The sequence below is a fragment of the Arachis hypogaea genome, chromosome 19 (assembly GCF_003086295.3).
Source record: "Arachis hypogaea cultivar Tifrunner chromosome 19, arahy.Tifrunner.gnm2.J5K5, whole genome shotgun sequence".
Classification (NCBI taxonomy): Eukaryota; Viridiplantae; Streptophyta; class Magnoliopsida; order Fabales; family Fabaceae; genus Arachis; species Arachis hypogaea.
This window is the reverse complement of record NC_092054.1, coordinates 151,116,606-151,135,265: the sequence shown is the minus strand read 5'-3', so window position 1 is coordinate 151,135,265 and position 18,660 is coordinate 151,116,606. Positions and strand designations below refer to the sequence as shown.

Genomic DNA, 18,660 nt, shown 5'->3' with positions numbered 1-18,660 from the left:
GCAGATAAGAAGCCGATTGGAGTAAAGTGGGTTTACAAGACTAAGTACAAAACTAATGGTGAAGTTGGTCGTTTCAAAGCAAGATTAGTTGCAAAAGGATACAAACAAAAACCAGGTATCGACTACTTTGAAGTATTTGCTCCTGTTGCTAGATTAGACACTATTCGTATGATTATTTCACTCTCGGCTCAAAATAAGTGGAAGATACATCAAATGGATGTTAAGTCTGCATTTCTAAATGGCACTTTAGAAGAAGAAGTGTATGTTGAGCAACCTGCAGGATATGAAGTTCTTGGAAAAGAAGATAAAGTTTATAAATTGAAGAAAGCTTTGTACGGGTTAAAGCAAGCACCAAGAGCATGGTACAAGAAGATTGATTCTTATTTCATTGAGAATGGTTTTAGAAGATGTCCGTTTGAGCATACTCTTTATATCAAGTTCGTTGAACCTGGAGATATCTTGATCGTGTGTCTTTATGTTGATGATTTGATCTTCACTGGGAACAATTTGAAGATAATTACAGAATTCAGGGAGGCTATGATAAAGCACTTTGAAATGACGGATATGGACTTAATGTCTTATTTTCTTGGCATTGAAGTGGTTCAAAGAGATGATGGAATTTTCATTTCTCAGAAGAAATATGCAAATGATATTTTGAAGAAATTTCAGATGGAGCATTCAAAGCCAGTTTCTACTCCAGTCGAAGAGAAGTTCAAATTGTTGAGAGAAGATAAAGGAGGAGCAGTAAATCCCACATACTACAAAAGCTTGATTGGAAGTCTGAGGTACTTAACTGCGACTAGACCAGATATTGTGTTTGGAGTTGGTTTGCTTAGCAGATTTATGGAGGAGCCTTGTATCAACCATTTGCAAGCGGCAAAGAGAATTCTTCGATATATCAAAGGTACTTTAAGTGATGGAATTTATTATGAGAATACTAATGAAGTAAATCTTGTTGGCTACACTGATAGTGATTGGGCCGGAGATATAGAAACAAGAAAAAGTACTTCAGGGTTTGTATTTCATCTTGGTTCTGGTGCAATTTCATGGTCGTCAAAGAAACAACCAGTAGTAGCACTATCTACAGCAGAAGCAGAATATATAGCAGCAGCAAGTTGTGCAACACAAGCAGTTTGGCTAAGAAGAATTCTTGAGGAGTTAAACGAGAAACAAAGTACTCCAACAACAATATTTTGTGATAACAAGTCAGCTATTGCACTTTGCAAAAATTCAGTATTCCATGGAAGATCGAAGCATATTGATATTCGATTTCACAAAATTAGAGAATTGGTGAATGAGAAAGAAGTTTTGGTTGAGTACTGTCCCACCGAAGACCAAGTTGCAGATATCTTTACAAAACCGTTGAAGACAGAATTATTTTACAAGTTAAAGAAGATGCTTGGAATGATAAACTTTACAAGCTTGATTTAAGGGAGGCAATGTTAGATAATTAAATCAAGAATATTCAAGAGAGTAGTACAACTACACAATACTAGAACTATCATGAAATTAGAAGTTACAAGAATTATAAGTGATGAAACTAGAAGCTAGAAGAATCACAAGTCAAACTTTATCTCCTAGTCAAAATTGAAGGCTACAAATCAAGTTGGAAGAATCATGAACAAGTTGTACTCATCACCTCCATACTAGAAGAATGATGAATCATGAATTGGAAGCTTCAAGATTGATGACTAAGAATTTGAAACAAAATTGAATAAGGAACTTGACTAGTAAAATTTCTACTTGTTTCTTGAATCATTACAACTAGTGCTTAGTTGTTATAAAAAATTACTATTTTATTATGAAGGTTTGCCTATATAAAGGCTTCATATGTATGTTGTTAATTAATCTCTCCATGAATCAAAATACTTAGTGTTTGTTTCAAAAATTCTCTCCTTATTATTATGAGTGTTAGTGAGTTTGAAAGATGAAAAATATGATAGCGTCATTTATATGAGTGAGTGATCCTAGGGCCAATTAAGTGTGGGTATTTTACTTACAGTTTAGAAATTGCAAGATCCAAAAAACGTATATGTCTTTCTCAAAGAAATTATTCCCTGTATGTCCTTGTTGGATGATATTAGATTCTCATATTGCAAATCTGCTTCATTGCCACTTGACCCTAATGTAAAGTTGAATGCCTCAAATGGTAAATTGCTTGAGGATACAGGGCAGTATCGAAGTCTGATTGGTAGGCTGCTTTATCTCACTATTTCTAGACTTGATATATGTTTTGCAGTGAATAAGCTCAGCCAATACGTATCTGCTCTAAGAACTACACATTTGGATACGGTACACCATGTATTGCGCTACTTGAAAGCTGCTCTAGGCCAAGGATTGTTGTTTTCATCATTATCATCTTTGACTGTCAAGGCTTATGATGATGCTAATTGGGGAAGTTGTGCTAAAACAAGAATGTCCACAACCAGTTATTGCGTATTCTTGGGTGATTCCTTGTTTTGTTGGAAATATAAAATACAGGATATAGTCTCTAGAGATCTACTGCAAAAGCAGAATATCGCGCTCTAGCTAATGTTACTGCTGAGGTTGTGTGGGTTACAAGGTTATTCAAAGAGTTTGAAGTCGAAGTAGAGCCACTGTTTATTTTTTGTGATAGCATGACAATCATACACATTGATGAGAATCTCACGTTTCATGAGCGCATAAAACACGTCGAAATAAATTGTCATTTCACGCGAAAAAGAGTTTAGGATGGCACAATAAAATTGGTCTATATAAAATCAGCTCATCAAATTGTAAATCTTCTAACAAACTGTGTCCAACCAACTTTATTCAAATCCTTAATCCGCAAGTTGGAAATTATTAATATTTTTTCTTCAAATTTAGGGGGGAGTATTAGATATTAAGTAAATTGTGATTATATGTTTATTTAGTCATTTAATTTAGCTATAGTGCTATTAGCTATATTTAGAAGTTAGTGAATACTTAGTCAACTAATTAACTGAGTCATCATCCGTTTATTCATGTATATATATCAGACTAAGCACCATAATGCAGAATTGATTTTTTTTTCCCAAATTGAACAAATACAGTTGCTAATACAATATTGTTTAAGAGTATGTCAAATTTTATTTTAGGTCCCATAAAATATCACATTATAAAATTATGTATCATAAAAAATAATTTGAGTTTATCGATCCAAAAAAATTTAATTTGAGTTTTAATATGAGATTTATCATTTTAATATTTAATTTCAATTCAATTTAAATTTTTGATAATATTTTTAATTATTTTATTTAATAAACTATATAAATAGCAATATTTAATTAGTCTTTTTTTTAAGTGATATAATTTTTTTATTGATATAAATCTCATTTTAAATATTATATCTAATAAAAAATTTAATTTTAAATTAGTTCAATTACTATAAATAATACCCAAAAAATGTTTTTATTAAAGTTGCTCAAAATCCTATCATAAAAAATGAGCTCACAATTATAGGATCGGCAAAGAATTTAAATGCTTTTTGTGACGTTGGTTTGAAGAAAATTGTCAAAGCGCAATAAATAAAGCAAATGGAAATTGAAAAGGAAAAGACGAGAGGGAAACAAAAAGGCATGGTATTAGTGCTAATTAGTCCAAACCTAATTAAACATCTATATCTAAGTAAAAAGATGTGTCAGCCTAAATGTAGCTTGCCTAACAAAGTACATTGCAACCACGCATCGGACTAATAGATATAACGTCGATACCATAATTTTAATTATATTAAAAAAAATTACGTCTTTACCTTTTATTTCAAAAATAAATAAATCTCTCATTAAATTTAATTACAAATAAATTCTTAAATTTTGTAAACAGAAAAGACATAAATCTTTTCGTACAAGATTCAAACCATTATTAAAAAGATCTATATATTTTCTATTGAGTTAATAGCCAAAATCGTTCTTAAAAGATATTCCGATCTTCGTTTTGGTCTTCGAAAGATAAAACTAATCGAAATCATCCCCGAAAGATATACGACTTGGTCACGTTAGTTCTTCCGCCAATTGGACGATGACGTGGTGGGTTGATGTCATGTGTCAGATCAATGACACGTGGCATGTCACTTAACATGTAAAAACGTTATTTATAATAAAAATAGTCCTTGAAAGTTCAGACGTAAGTCATTTTCATCCCTAAAATTTTAAAAATTAATCAAATTAGTCTTTATATAATTTTTTTCTTGATAATATTGAATTTGAAATATTTTTTGATACTACTAATTTTAATAGAAATGTAATTGACAAACAAAAAATTAGTAATGGTATCTTTTCTTCTTAAAATTTTTTTCAATAAAATTATCTCTCTCCTTTAATTTTTCTCAAAATCTCTCTTATTCTTTTCTATTATAAAATATTTTTCTTACATTATTACATTTTGCTGGAATATATATATACTCAAAATTAAAATGTATGTATTTATTAACCTAAACAAAGTTATATGCTCAAAATCAAAATTTATGTATTAAAAGAAAAATTATATAATCTATCTCAAACATATGAAATACACAAAAATTTATGTATTAAAAGAAAATTATATAATCTATCTCAAACATATGAAACACACAAAAATTTATTATGATCACATAAATTTTGATTTTGAACATATAACTTTGTTTAGGTTAACAAATACATACATTTCAATTTTGAGTATATATATATTCCAGCAAAATGTGATAATGTAAGAAAAAGGTTTTAGACTAGAAAAGAATAAGAGAGATTTTGAGAAGAATTAAAGGAGAGAGATAATTTTATTGAAAAAATTTTTAAGAAGAAAAGATACAATTACTAATTTTTTGTTTGTCAATTACATTTTTATTAAAATTAGTAGTATCAAAAATATTTTAAATTTAATATTATCAAGAAAAAATAAAAAAAAATTATATAAGGACTAATTTGATTAATTTTTAAAATTTAGAGATGAAAATGACTTACGTCTGAACTTTCAAAGACTATTTTGATTATAAATAATTTTTTTACATGTCAAGTGACACGTGACATGCCATGTGTCACTGATCTGACACATCAATCAATCATCTTGTGACACGTGGCATCAACTCACCACGTCATCATGTGCCACGTGGCACTTAACGTGACACGTCATCATCCAACTGATGGAAGGACTAACGTGACCAAATCGTGTATCTTTCGGGGACGATTTCGATTAATTTTATCTTTCGAGGACTAAAATGGAGATTGGGGTATCTTTCAGGGACAATTTTGGCTATTAACTCAATAAAATACTACAAGAATATGGCCGATTAGCTACCACAAAAAGAGTCGTAAAATCATCGCTAATCTGACGCAAAATATAATTTGGGACGGATTAGCTACCGCGTAGCAACTAATGCTTTCCTCGCTAATTACAAGTCGCAGATCAGTGAGACAAACAGAACAGTCGCTAATTCATCGGAAAGTTTTTTAGCTACCGAATAGATAGTCGCAAATCCATCACTAAAGTAAAAGCTAATTCCATAGAAGAAATAGACTAAACGATAGTCGCCAATTAGCAACAAACTCTACTGCAGCAGACTCATCGCTAAATACAAGCTAACTTTGTAGACAAAATAGAATGCTTAGTTAACGCTAATTAGCGAGGAATTTTTTCGAACCTAACTCGTCGCAAGTTATCCGCTAATATAATCGCAAATCTGCCACATTTTGTAGCAAATTTATAGCTAATCTTTGAAAATCTTTAATCAAATTTGTAAGAATTTTGTCGCTAAACAATAGCTATTTTAAACGAGAAAGTACATTTATGATGTAGTAGCTAACTTGCTAGGAAATAATATGTAATCAATTAGTTATAATACTATCACAAAATATCATCGCAATTTCCTTTTAAACTAGTAACAAATCGATAGATATCTCATAAATGTTTTAGTCGCAATAAAGTCTTTAATTTGTCACTATCATCAACAACAAGTATGTCGCTAACTAAAATAAACCTCATTATTTTTTTATTTTAGTCATTAAACTAAAAAATATCACATACAGAATAAATTAGTTCATCAAAATTATACATTTTTAAAAAAGTTCGAACCATGTTTCAAGAAAGTAAGTATTGAAGCTTAACCTGATAATAACCAAGCATTTGGGCTTGATCAAATGTATACTCTATCTTTTCATAGCTCGAAATAAGATGACTTAATTAGTAAACTATGCAAACAAAAGTGAAAAATACACATCTCAGTTCCTCATTTCACATTGAAAATTTAAAAAAATGAAAAATGTAAACAACACTTAAAACTTGACATATCAATTGCACAAAGAACATGTCCACCAATTTCACCTTCTGTTTCACCAATATTGTCACTTATACTGTGATCAAACTGCAAAAATGTCATGAAAAAATAACATCAGTAAATAACAGCACATCAGTGAATCAAAATCAAAAACAGAACAATAAATTATTTAATCAACAATAAATTAAATGCAAAAAATAGCAGTCATTAGAACAGCAGCGAAGATAAAAAAAATTAAAATCAAGAACAAAAAATAACAGAACCAATAAATTAAAATCAACAATTAACAAATTCAAAATGAAAATAACAGTAGAAGCAGCCAACAATAAAGAACAACAAATTAAAAATCAACAACAAAAAATAGCAACAATGAAGAACAACAAATTAAGAATAGAAAATCAAGAACAAACAATAGCAAGAAGCCAAGAATAATAAATAAATAGCAGTGAAGAACAACAATAAATAGCAAGAACAGAGAAAATCAAGAACAGAACAAAATCAATTGTGTTGAATTAATTAATTAATTGATCGATTGATCAATAAAGACCCAATAATCAAGCTAAAGTCAAAATCAAATGAAATCACTATACCCCTAATAATAATCAAGCTAAGTAAGGTGAAAATAGAAGGGGGGAGGGGGTTGAATACCCCGAAAAATCATGAAGCTAGTAGCAGTCACAACCTTATCAAGAATGGCAGGTATATAGCATTCAAGAAGTTGCTTTTCTGCTGTGGCTATTAGCGACTTTCTAGTACTCGCATCCAAGTAGATCAGGCATCTATCATGTTCCTCTTGCAATTTTGTCTACAAAAATGAGTACAAAAATATTCATTTAGTACATAAATAATGTGATGATATGTAGGCAGAGTTCAACTATGCAAAGATAACTATTATGCATGATCAGATAAAATACATACATGGCATGATAAGATCCAATAGTTAAAGAACTACTTAAAGGAGCACATACAAATACCAACAATTCAAGCTAACAAGATAATAGAAGGGGATAAAGAAAAGGAAGCACCTCCACATGCTTCAAATAATCTGGAACATCTGATTACTGCATGTATTTCATACCTTGAGCAGCATAAAATTCAGATGTGCATTCAAAAAATGGCTTCTCGAAGCTTTCTGCATATATTCCCAGTGCTGTGAACATCTTCAAAAGATGGTTTAGAAGCGTTCTATTTACTGCTTCACCTAATCCGAAATACCAGACGAACAACAGAAAAATGAAAGCTCCATCACAAAAGGATATTTATGCCCCCCTCCCTCCCAAAACATGATAATTTAGCTAATCTTTTTTTATGATAAGAGAGATAAATTAATTCATATAACCACAAATAATGGTCATATATAATAAAGAAGTATTCTACTGGACCAAATTTATTAAAAAATAATTAACAAACTACTCAAGCCAAAACTATTCACAAAATTATCCTTTGTATGTCAACCAGTTACAATGGTTACTGATATATTTTGAAATAGGAAATTAGAAATATTACAAGTATTTTGACAGCACATGCTCTCTCATGGTCTCATCAGTGTCATATCAACTCAGCCCATACAAGGTAATGGCAAGAAGAAACATAAAATCTATGATGACAACAAATAGAAAAATCAAGGAAATACACTCCCTACCATCGTCATATATAAAGAGGTCTGACATTCATTTATAAGATTAGGATTGTAACATAAGGATTTACCTTTCACTTTCAATCATTCTTAGAAGACCGGTAACAGTTTTGTGTTCAACTTCAGGAGATAATGAAAGATGTTAGTGGAAAAGTTGTAAGCCCATGTCCCATAAGGACCGTACATTTGCTGTTTGCTTCACATATGTCCTATCCAGATACAAGGACCCTGAATCATCAACATTTGGTCACAAAGATTCTGTCAACATCTCTCAACTAGAGATAGAAAAACAACCAAATCTGGGCTTTGTCCAACTAAAGACTGCAAAGCTGTAGATATATGTGCTTCACATTCCATTTCAATTCGTTGATAAAGATTTCCAGCCATTTTATATATGCAAAGATCACTGACAGCCTACAGAAGAGTTCACCATAAAATACTAATGAACTATTTCACCATAAAATTCACAGGGCAAACCCCCGCTAACCCAACTGTGAATAATAAATAATAATAGAATATCTAGGAATACCTGATAAAGCTTTTCCAAATCACAAGATTCAGGTTGCTTTAAGAATATACCACAAATAGCAGACTTCAATTTTGCCCATGTAACCTCCTCAAAATTTGTGGGCAGTGTTGGCTTACCTTTGAAAGGAAAACAGGGACGTATGAATAATAAATTTAGAAGTTGTCCCTTTGTAAAGCTAAATATTCAAACTTATTTACAATATTACTGTGCCAATTTGTTTTCCAAAGAAAAACAAGAAACTACAAATATGTTCCGCTTCCACATAAAGAAAAAAAGCTTACAGTACCACCATGTGTTACATATACATTCACTATAATTATAACCAAGGTTGCGAGAATCAGACTGGTTAATGAACCGGTAAGATAACTGGTTCACTGGTTTTATGGTTCGACCGAAGTTCAACCGAGGTTCAACCGGTTTAAATAAATTTTAAACAAAATTATTAAAAATTACATATATAATTTCAAATATTTAAATTCAATAATTTCTAACCTAATAAAATTTAAAATTTCACCTTTTTAACTAAACAAAACTCTAATAATAAAAAATCATAATCATCATTGTTAGTTTCAAGATTTCCATCATAGATAGAATTTTCAAAGCACAGCCACAGAAAAAATTTCATTCATGCATTACATACTTGATGACATCTCATATCATAATAATCTTGCTTTCTTACTTACCACTACTACATGATTTATATTTCTAGGATATGAACATCATAGATATTAGGTAATCACAATTCACAACAAAATGCAAACACAGGCTTGAAAACCAGAAGGGGGATTAAGAAAAATTATCTTATTTAACCAGTGATTTGAATGGGCTTAACAACAGGTTTCTTAACTTCAGCCTTGGGAACAATGACAGTAAGAACACCATTCTCTATGGATGTCTTCACCTGATCTATCTTGGCGTTCTCACGGAACCTGAACCTCCACATGAACTTGCCACTCACTCACAATATCAGCCATACCCAAATCAGAAAACCAGAAAACCAGCAACAGTATTATTCCAAAAAATTAACATCATTTCAAAAAATCAAAAACTCAACAACTCAGGATAATAAAAAATGATCAAAATCAGTAATGCAGTACTATTAACTCAGCAAATCAAGATCACTAAAATAGTAAAACCAGCAACCCAATCAACACCTATTAACAAAAGTACAAAAACAAGTAAAAATAATTCAAGCAGCATTATTTATCGGAGAAGGGTCGTTAGCTCGACGGCAACACAGAGAGATCGAGAGTTCAACGGCGACACACAGAGATTAAGGGCTCAATGACGACACAGAGAGAGGGCTCGACGGCGACAGAGAGGGCTCGACTGTGATAGAGAGAGACGACGGTGAGGGGAAGAGAAACGACGACAGGCAACGAGTATACCTTCACCTTCCACAGACGATGATTCCTGATGCCACCACGGTCAGTTTCACCCGGTGGCGGCGATGAGACCTAGCGACGCGAGGAGATGGGATCCATGAGAAGAAGATCGGCGACGACGAGGCTGGACGCTGGCTGAGGAGACGAGTTTGTCGGCGACGATGGCGCTGGGAACTGGGCAGTGGCTCCTGGTTTTCTGCTGCTGTTGGCTGGGAGAGAGAAAGAAAAAGGGGCTATGGATGGGAAGTTATTATGAGATTATGGGATTTTCAATTTTTAATTTAAAGTACTGTAAAGAGCGCTTATACACAATTTTTTTTTGAAGTAATGGAAATGGCGCTCATTTGTACGTTTTTAATTTTGAAATTAATTGTTTTTAAATTAATATTTTTTTTTTTGAGTTATTAACTTTTTTCTTTTGTTTTTAAATTTTATTTTGATTTTTTACAAAAAAAATAAATTTAAAAAAAAATTATAAGATAAATACAAATTTTTTTAATAAACATGAAAAATCTTAATTCACTATTTTTTATGGTTAATCGAACTAAGTCTATAACTATCAAAATTGAACCAACAATCAATCTAGTCAAATTACTGGATCATTGGGTTAGTGGTTCAACCAGTGGGTTATTGGTCGAACCGTTTAATCCGATAATAATTTAATAAATATATAAAATTATAATAAAATTAAATTTTAAATATTAAAAATAAGAATTAAATGAAAATAACATTTTATATTATTTAAATTTAATTTAATTAAGTTATATGTAAATTATGATATAATTCATACTTTTATATAATAGATAAAATAATGAGTAAATATAATAAAAAATCTACTAGTGGCACATATAAAAGAATATGGTACATATACAATCATAAGTATTACATCTATTGAAGATTCACTTGTCACAGTGAGATGGAGGCTAACCTTAGAGAGCCACTTTTTGAAGGGGATTCAAATAGATGCTTCTATAGCGATCCACACCCTGCTAGTCTACATGTGGAGCACGTGGGTCAAGGAGAAAGTGTGAGACAACTGCCTAAACCGAGTTCGGTTTGTGATAAAACCGTTCAGTTTTTAACTATTTGACCGCTGTTGACCGAGTTAATTGCAAGTCCGGTCTTAATAATGAACCGAATCGGATAGGACATCGGTTCACTGGTTTTTTAGTCAAACCGGCCAGTTCAGTCCGATTCTGATAACTATGGCTAAGTCGTTTAGACTTGCATTTTTACGATTTTGATTTTAGAGTCAAATATTCATCTATTTAAGTCAAATATCCATCTTTTACTCACTCTTAAGTTTAAGGATCGAACGTTAGAGACGCCACTTTTTGAAGGGGATTCAAATAGATGCTCCTACAGTGATCCACACTCTGCTGGCTTACATGTGGAGCGCGCGGGTCAAGGAGGAAGTGCGGGTCAACCGACTAAACCGACTCCGATTCACGACAAAATCACCCGGTTTTCAAGGGTTTGACCGTCGTTGACCGAGTTAATTGCAAGTCCGATCTTAATAATGAACCAAACCGGATAGGACATCGGTTCACTGATTTTTTGGTTGAACAGGCCGATCAGTTCGGTTCTGATTTGACTCATTTTGACGATCCTAATTAATTCAAGAGCTAGCTCAAATTAATCTTTATTGAATGAATTCTAAAATGATTCTAATTAATAATAATCATATACAAATAAATCCTTATATATAACAATCTAATTATCTTATCTATTATATATTTTCTAGTATATTTTGTGATTGAAAATATCAACATTATGCTCCTATTTTTTAAAAATATTGAATTTTTAAACTCGTCTTTAAAATATATTAATTTAAAACTTCGATTCAAATTAACAGCAAACTTTCCATTAAAAATAATGACTAATTTGTGATCTAATAGGGGAAAAAATCTTTTTTAAGAAAAATCTTTTGATTTTAGTTGTTTGTAACATTTTTTAGAATTGACATCTTGCTAGAATATTGTAAATTATTAGTTATTAAAAATTAGCTAGCTAATTATTAGTCACAACTTTGGGACTTTAATTATTCTCTCATTTAAAATAGCTTTAGATTAGTGACAAAATTATGACAAATTACATTAGCGTGCTTGGCAATTCCATGAATTTTCCATGGATTTATATAAAGGTTAGCGATTAATATTAACATGAAATAAGGATAGAATAAGGACTAACATTTTTCTCACAAATTAGTAGCAATATAAAATAAGCGAGGGAAGTCTAACAGTTGTTAATCGGTCGCTAATTTCTCACTAAATAAGCTTTTGATTAGTGACTTAATTGTGACCAGTTACTTCTAAAATTTTCTGGGTTAGCTTTGGAGTTGTTAAAACTATGCGACGAATTTCCAACGAGATTAGCGAGTAATTTGCTACAAAATAGGTAGGATATAGCTTTTGCTTTGTGACAAAATTACAATTGCCAAATCGCTCGCTAAATTAAAAGTGCGACAACTTAGCGACAAATGTATTTCGTCCGCTAATCAGCGATTTGAAATAAGCGAACAAAGTGTGTCAGTTGTTAAACGGTCGCAAATTTCTCGCTACTTAGGTACTAGGCACTCAATATCCGTATTTCCACTTTAGCGACTAATTAGCAAGGAACACTTCCCTAGTTGAATGATTTATCCGTTGCGATGAGTTAGCGACGACTGTTTTCTGTCGCTACCCTAATTTTGAATTTTTACAATATTATGCAACAAATTAGCGAGAAACTAGTTGCTCGCTAAAAATAAAAACTTTAGTGACAAATTAGCTAGGAATTTTTTCATCGCAAAATGCATTTCAAGTCTTTGTGATGGATTAGCTAGTAACATTGTTCCTCATTATACCTTTTCGCACAAAGTTTATTTAGCGACGAACTAATGTGTGAATTGTTTCTCGCTAATTGTATATCAAACATTTGCGACGGAATAGTGACAATAATATTCCTCGCTACTTTACTTTTATTCGATTGAACCCCTAAGTGACTGATTTGCTAGAACATTATCAGTCGCTAATTAATTTGTGACAAATTAGCGAGAAAATTTTTTCCGCTCTTTTTTTAGCTACAAAAGTAAATCTGCGAGAAACAAACTTACTCGTGAATCTCTCGCTAATCACTCGCTTTTATCAAGTTCGGATATTTTGTGACCGCTCATCAATTTTGTCGTTAGTGCATCACTAATTCCTCGCAAGTTAGTGACGGATTAGTGACAAAAAATATTTCTCGTAAAAATTCGTCGCTAATTTATCAAATTCTTGTAGTGAAAGTCAAAGGTTTATATTTTAGTTTGATAAAAAAATTATTTATTTTTTAAATAAAAAATTAAATATTTATTTGTCCTTTTTATAATTATTTTTATCGCCGTGGCTGCGTCGGCTACCCTAACAGCGTTGCCCAAAAGTGTTACCATAAGGAAGAAGATAAAAGCTCTCTAAAAACTAAAGTTTTGAGAATCGGATCAGTTATTGAACCGTTCTAATTATTAGTTTATTGATTTATTGGTCCAATCAGTCTAACTGTGGTTTCATCAAAAAATTGTTTTATAATAAAATAATAAATAAATTATAAATAAATATCCTAAAATATAATTATAGAATAATATAAATTTTAAAATATCTTCCAAATTTATACCATGAAACTTAGACAAATAATCTCTATGACTTAAGAGCAATTAAGAAATTACTAGAAGTCCAACAATAACAAACCAACCAATTATAACAGTTCATAACCCCCCACCCAACATATTAGAGTCAGTGAAATGGTTACCTTCTATTTTTTATTCCATTATACTTGTAAAGAATATGGTAGTATGGTACATTACATTGCAATGCAAAGAAAAAGTGGAAACTATAAACCAAATGATAATTACATTGAAATGCTCAAATAAAATAAGAATTCATCAAAGTTCAATAGCACAATATAGTTACTTAACTAGCTCTTAATTAGTCTCAAAGCCAAGGCTTAATGTTTCTATGAAAGATGCCTGGTGCATAGGTTGACCTAAAGATGAGAACAAACAATGAAAATTGCAACCAATTGTATAACGCAACTAGAACAGAGGCAAGCAGAATGATGGGAGTGACAATCCATTATTGGTTTTGGAACATAAGGAAAAGAGCGAGACAAATATGGATGGTAATTTTTTTCGGTGGGGCAGGTATCTGCGGGGATTTATCCGTCGGGGAGCAGATTTGGAGAGCATTTTCTCTTCACGGGAAACGGGTACGGGTACCTGTGTAACAAACGAGATGGGGGCAGGGATAGAGGTACCCACGGATCTATATATATAAAATTACAAAAATAACCATACTTTGTTGTTCCCGCAAAGCGAAGATCATTCGCCAAGCGAATGAAGTGGGTCAACCTCTTTTTGGCTTCGGCCAAACACTTTTTCTCGCTGGTCGAGCTTTCTACAAAAAAAGCGATGCGAGAACGTATTCTCTTATCTAAGCTTCTTCCGTGCACATTCGCTCCCCCCATCGTAGATGGTTCAGTCACGCCCGGTGTCACGAAATGATTGAGAACTACGACGGGGTCGAAATGAATTTTGTTCTTTCTATTCAATAAGTATTGCATTACCAAATAATTCAAGGATAGTTAAAACCCTAATTTACAATTTCACCGTCACTTCTCACTTGACCCTCTTCTCTCTGTCGCTCTCTCACGCTCTCTCAAAAGAGCCTCTCTCTCGCACTCTCAATCTCACCGGTCACCATTCACCGCCTCCTTCAGTCCTTCTTCCTTCTCACTGCATCGCCGGCGTTCTTCCCCTCAGTCCCTCACGTCGTTGTTCCTTACCTTCCTCCGTCGCTGCCGCCGTTCACTTTCTTCCTCTCATTGTGTCCTCGCTGCTCACAGCTTCGTCGTTGCCGCCTCTGCTCTACGCGACGCCTCAGATCTGCAACATTAGCGACAACTCTTCAACACGACGCCCTTCAACACGACGGCTCTGCTCCACAACGCCTCTGCTCTTGTGACGACACCTCAGATCTTCGACGTCAACGACAAGTGTTCTCCAACGTCGCCTTTGTTCAGTGAAGATGATGACAACTCTGCTCCATAGCTGGTTTCTGTTTATTGATGAAATTGATTTTAATATATATTTTGATTTTTAATTGATGAAATTGGGTTTAGGGTTTGATTTATGGGTTTAGGATTATGGTTTCTATTCTGTTAGTTGATCATTTTGAGTTCAAAGTTAGAATCTATTGCTGTAAAATTTGATTTAGGATTTGGATTTGTAAAATTGGGACATATACTGTGTTTATTTTGATTTTTCATTGATGAAATTGGGTTTAGGGTTTGATTTCTGGGTTTAGAATTATGGTTTTGATATCTGTTAGTTGATAAATTTGAATTCAGAGTTAAATTCTATTACTGTAAAATTTTATTTAGGGTTTGTATTTATAAAATTGGGACATCTACTGTGTTTATTTTGAACTGTTTTTTTAATATTTATTGATTCTATTTTTTCTTCCTTCAAACCTGTGGATATCCGCGGATATCCAAATATCCGGCGGGTACCAGGTCCCCATTACCCGTCACAGAGACGGGGCGGGGACGAAGAGTGTTTTTGGAGGCGGGGCCGGGGGGTGGGGGGCATGTCCCCTCCCCATTGGGTACCCGTTGCCATCCCTAGACACAAAAGACAATTGCTTCTTGATTAATACTATTATTCATAACTGAAATCAATAAATCACCGATAAAGTTAAAAACAACAGCAACAAAGCAGAATCAAAAATCAAATAATCATTTAACAAATAATCATTCATAACTAAAATCAAGAAATTAACACCACAGTGAAAAACGATAGCTCTCATAAACCCAATCAAAAACACCAATAGCACAATAGAATAAAAAATCAAATAAATCAGCAACAAAAATTAAAAACTAATAATAAATAATTACCCTAAACCCTGAAATCAATAAATCTATTAAGAAAAATTAAAAAACAGCAGACTCAGAAATAAGAAAAAGTACCAGCAGCATAACAAAGCTATTTTTATCAATAATTTCGACAACTCAAAACTCCTGTAATCTTATCAATGATTTCACATTGAGAAATCAGAAATTCAGAATAGAGCATAAAAGGAAAAACTCATGTGAGCACTGCTATTAATATTCGAGAGCAGTGGAGCGTGACTGAGACCAGGACGATGACGAGCGACGAGACGACAACGAATAGCTCGAATGGAGAAGCTGCGGGAGGATGGACGCTACGCAGAAATAAAACAGAGGGTTTAGATTTGGGACAAGGCGAAGAGGGAAGTCGCGGAAGCACCGACAACCACAGACAGCAGTGGTAAAACCGTTGAAGAAGTTAGGGTTTTGGTTTTGGGTTTGAAACTTTGAACTTTGAAGGAAGGACTTTTGGTTTTCTTTGCTAAGTGATGCATGAAGGAGAGGAGTTGGGGGAAAGGGGCGTGACTCGCGTGTATTTTTTTTTTTTTAAATCTATCAAAATGGTGTCATTTAGTAAGAATCAGCCGATTTTTAATTCGGTCCAATCGCTCAATTTTTGGCGGTTCAATAATTTTTTGTCGATTCTTCAATTGGCGATTTTAGATATAGAATTGGACTGTTGATATTGTCGGTTCTCGATTAAATCAATTCAACCGGTCGATTCAGTCTAGTTTTTAGAACCACGCTAAAAGCTGCTAATAATCTCGATAGATAGAATGTCATACTTACATCTCATTTTTTGGTTGGTGATGGGATTTAAGGGTGTAATAAAATGTCGCAATCTTATCATATGAAAATACAAATTACTTGTTCAAGTTTAATTTTTTCAAAAGTCACCCAGTCTTAGGTCCAGTTTGGATTAACAGTTTAATTAAGTTTCTTTTGAAAAAATAGCTTAAACAATAAATAATTATATTAAAAATAGTTTATATAAATAAGTTATTTTGTGTTTGGATTTTTAATTTTAAAAGAGCTTATTTTATAGAAATGTGATAAAAAGTAGTAATATTATGAGAAAAGTCATTTTTTTTAACTTCTTTATAAGTTTCTAAATAGCTTCTTAAAAAACTGCAATTCAATTTTAAAAATTACACCAGACATTAATATTACTACTTTTCATAAATAAAAAACTCAAAAAAATTACTTTTTAATATATGACAAGCAATGTTTGATGAAGAAATTTACAATGTCAAAATAGTATTTACACTTTCCACGAGGTTAATAAGACATAATAAAAATGATGAGTGCCAGCTAAATGAAAAAACTGAAAAAGTGAGAGCTTAATAATGAATTGAGTGAACAGATCTCCACATCTCATCAATAACTCAAACCAGCCATGTATATGTGTGATATTTGTCATATCCATTGTCTCATAATTCCTATACATGTCATAAATCATAATGCATAGTTTTATTTATTTAAATAATAGTTATACTATTCTACAACTTAGAGAGAGAGAGAGAGAGAGAGAGAAATAAAGCAGCCATTAGGAGACGAAACTTGATTAGCAACTTGCTATGGTAAGAATAATTATGGTGGTAAAATTGGAAACGAAATTATATAGTGGGAGATAGTATGGGGTCACCCTACTTTATCTAAGTGTCATGTGAATGTGATATATATAAAGAATATGAAAAGAAAAAGAAAGGACAACCCATAAGATGCTCAAATTAAGGACAAATGAAAATGAACAAATCTAAATTCCAAAGTGTATGTATCATACCAAGTTTTAAGCTTTTTATGAGGTCCACCAAGTTGTTTCATTTCTTTAAGCTTTCAACAAATCGTATGTTTATAACCAAAACTACAAGAAGATGGAGAAAAACTTAATCAACAAAGTGTTCCTTTATATATCTTAGTTATTTAATGCTCAATAAGGAATAATTAAACTTAAAACATTTTACTGTAAAATTATTCCTTAATGCAAGGTATTATCAAACTGATGAAATTAGATGAATCATTCGAGTAACTAACTAATTAATAACATAAAAATAATCTCCTAACATGTATCAATTTTGGAGAACGCAAATGCATTAGTTTTGGAGAAAATAGAAAATCCGACGTTCTTTAAAAATAATAGAAGTAACAAAAAAAAAATAGTAAACTTTGGATTTTTATTTTTTTATACTCTTATAAAAAAGTAATTAATAGATTAACATGTTAATTTTTTAAATTTGAACTATTTATATAAAATGTAACAAAAATGAAAAATACTAGGAAATAATATCTTTAGTATAAAAAAGAAAGAAAAAATTGACTAGTGTTAGCTAGTATTGATAAATGAAAAGAGCACTATACAACTATTTAGAAAGAAAAAAATATAGGAGACCAACTACAATATAAGTTAACTCAATCAATTTTTTTATTTTTAATTTTAAAATTTAAAACAATTAGGATAGTAGGATTTTTTTTTTTTTTTTGGTAATGAAACATACTTTTTAACTAGTTAGCTCTAAGTTAATTAGATCTCTAATTGGTTTCCTAGCTGGATGATTTAAAAGGTTAAGAAAGAAAATAATTGGAAAAAAAAAAAAAAAACTGGGACAGGTTGTTACTCTTAGAATGTATTTGGACAGGTTGAAAGCAAAATTGAAGTGATGCAGTCAATTTCACTTGGTTATGATATCAGTTTTCAACTTTATTATTTTGCACACGAGACTGGGTCCTGCAAATGAATTTGGACGTGTTTATGGTAACCATCACACAATGACGCCAATGGGTTATGAACTTATGAGTAGTGCCTATTGGTCAAAGTCAGCGTTTGTCCACACTTGACACTCCACAACACTCTCATTACATCACCTCAAAGTCTCAACACATGCTACACCAACAACTAATAATTTGTACAACTATTGCAAATACATGTATTTTGGAATAGGTATGTACTATAATGTATTTCTAA

At 32.0% G+C, this 18,660-nt stretch overlaps 1 protein-coding gene across 1 annotated transcript; it reads left to right on the top strand.

Annotated features, from left to right (window-relative positions):
• The first annotated feature begins 2,061 nt into the window (after positions 1 to 2,061).
• Positions 2,062 to 2,529, top strand: LOC112779086 (uncharacterized mitochondrial protein AtMg00240-like). Its single transcript, XM_025823344.1, has one exon. The coding sequence runs from the start codon at positions 2,062 to 2,064 to the stop codon at positions 2,527 to 2,529; it is 468 nt and encodes a 155-aa protein (XP_025679129.1).
• Positions 2,530 to 18,660: the final 16,131 nt, after the last annotated feature.

Excerpts from the sequence above, each read along its gene's own strand:
- LOC112779086 (XM_025823344.1), top strand. The coding sequence starts at position 2,062 with ATGTCCTTGTTGGATGATATTAGATTCTCATATTGCAAATCTGCTTCA.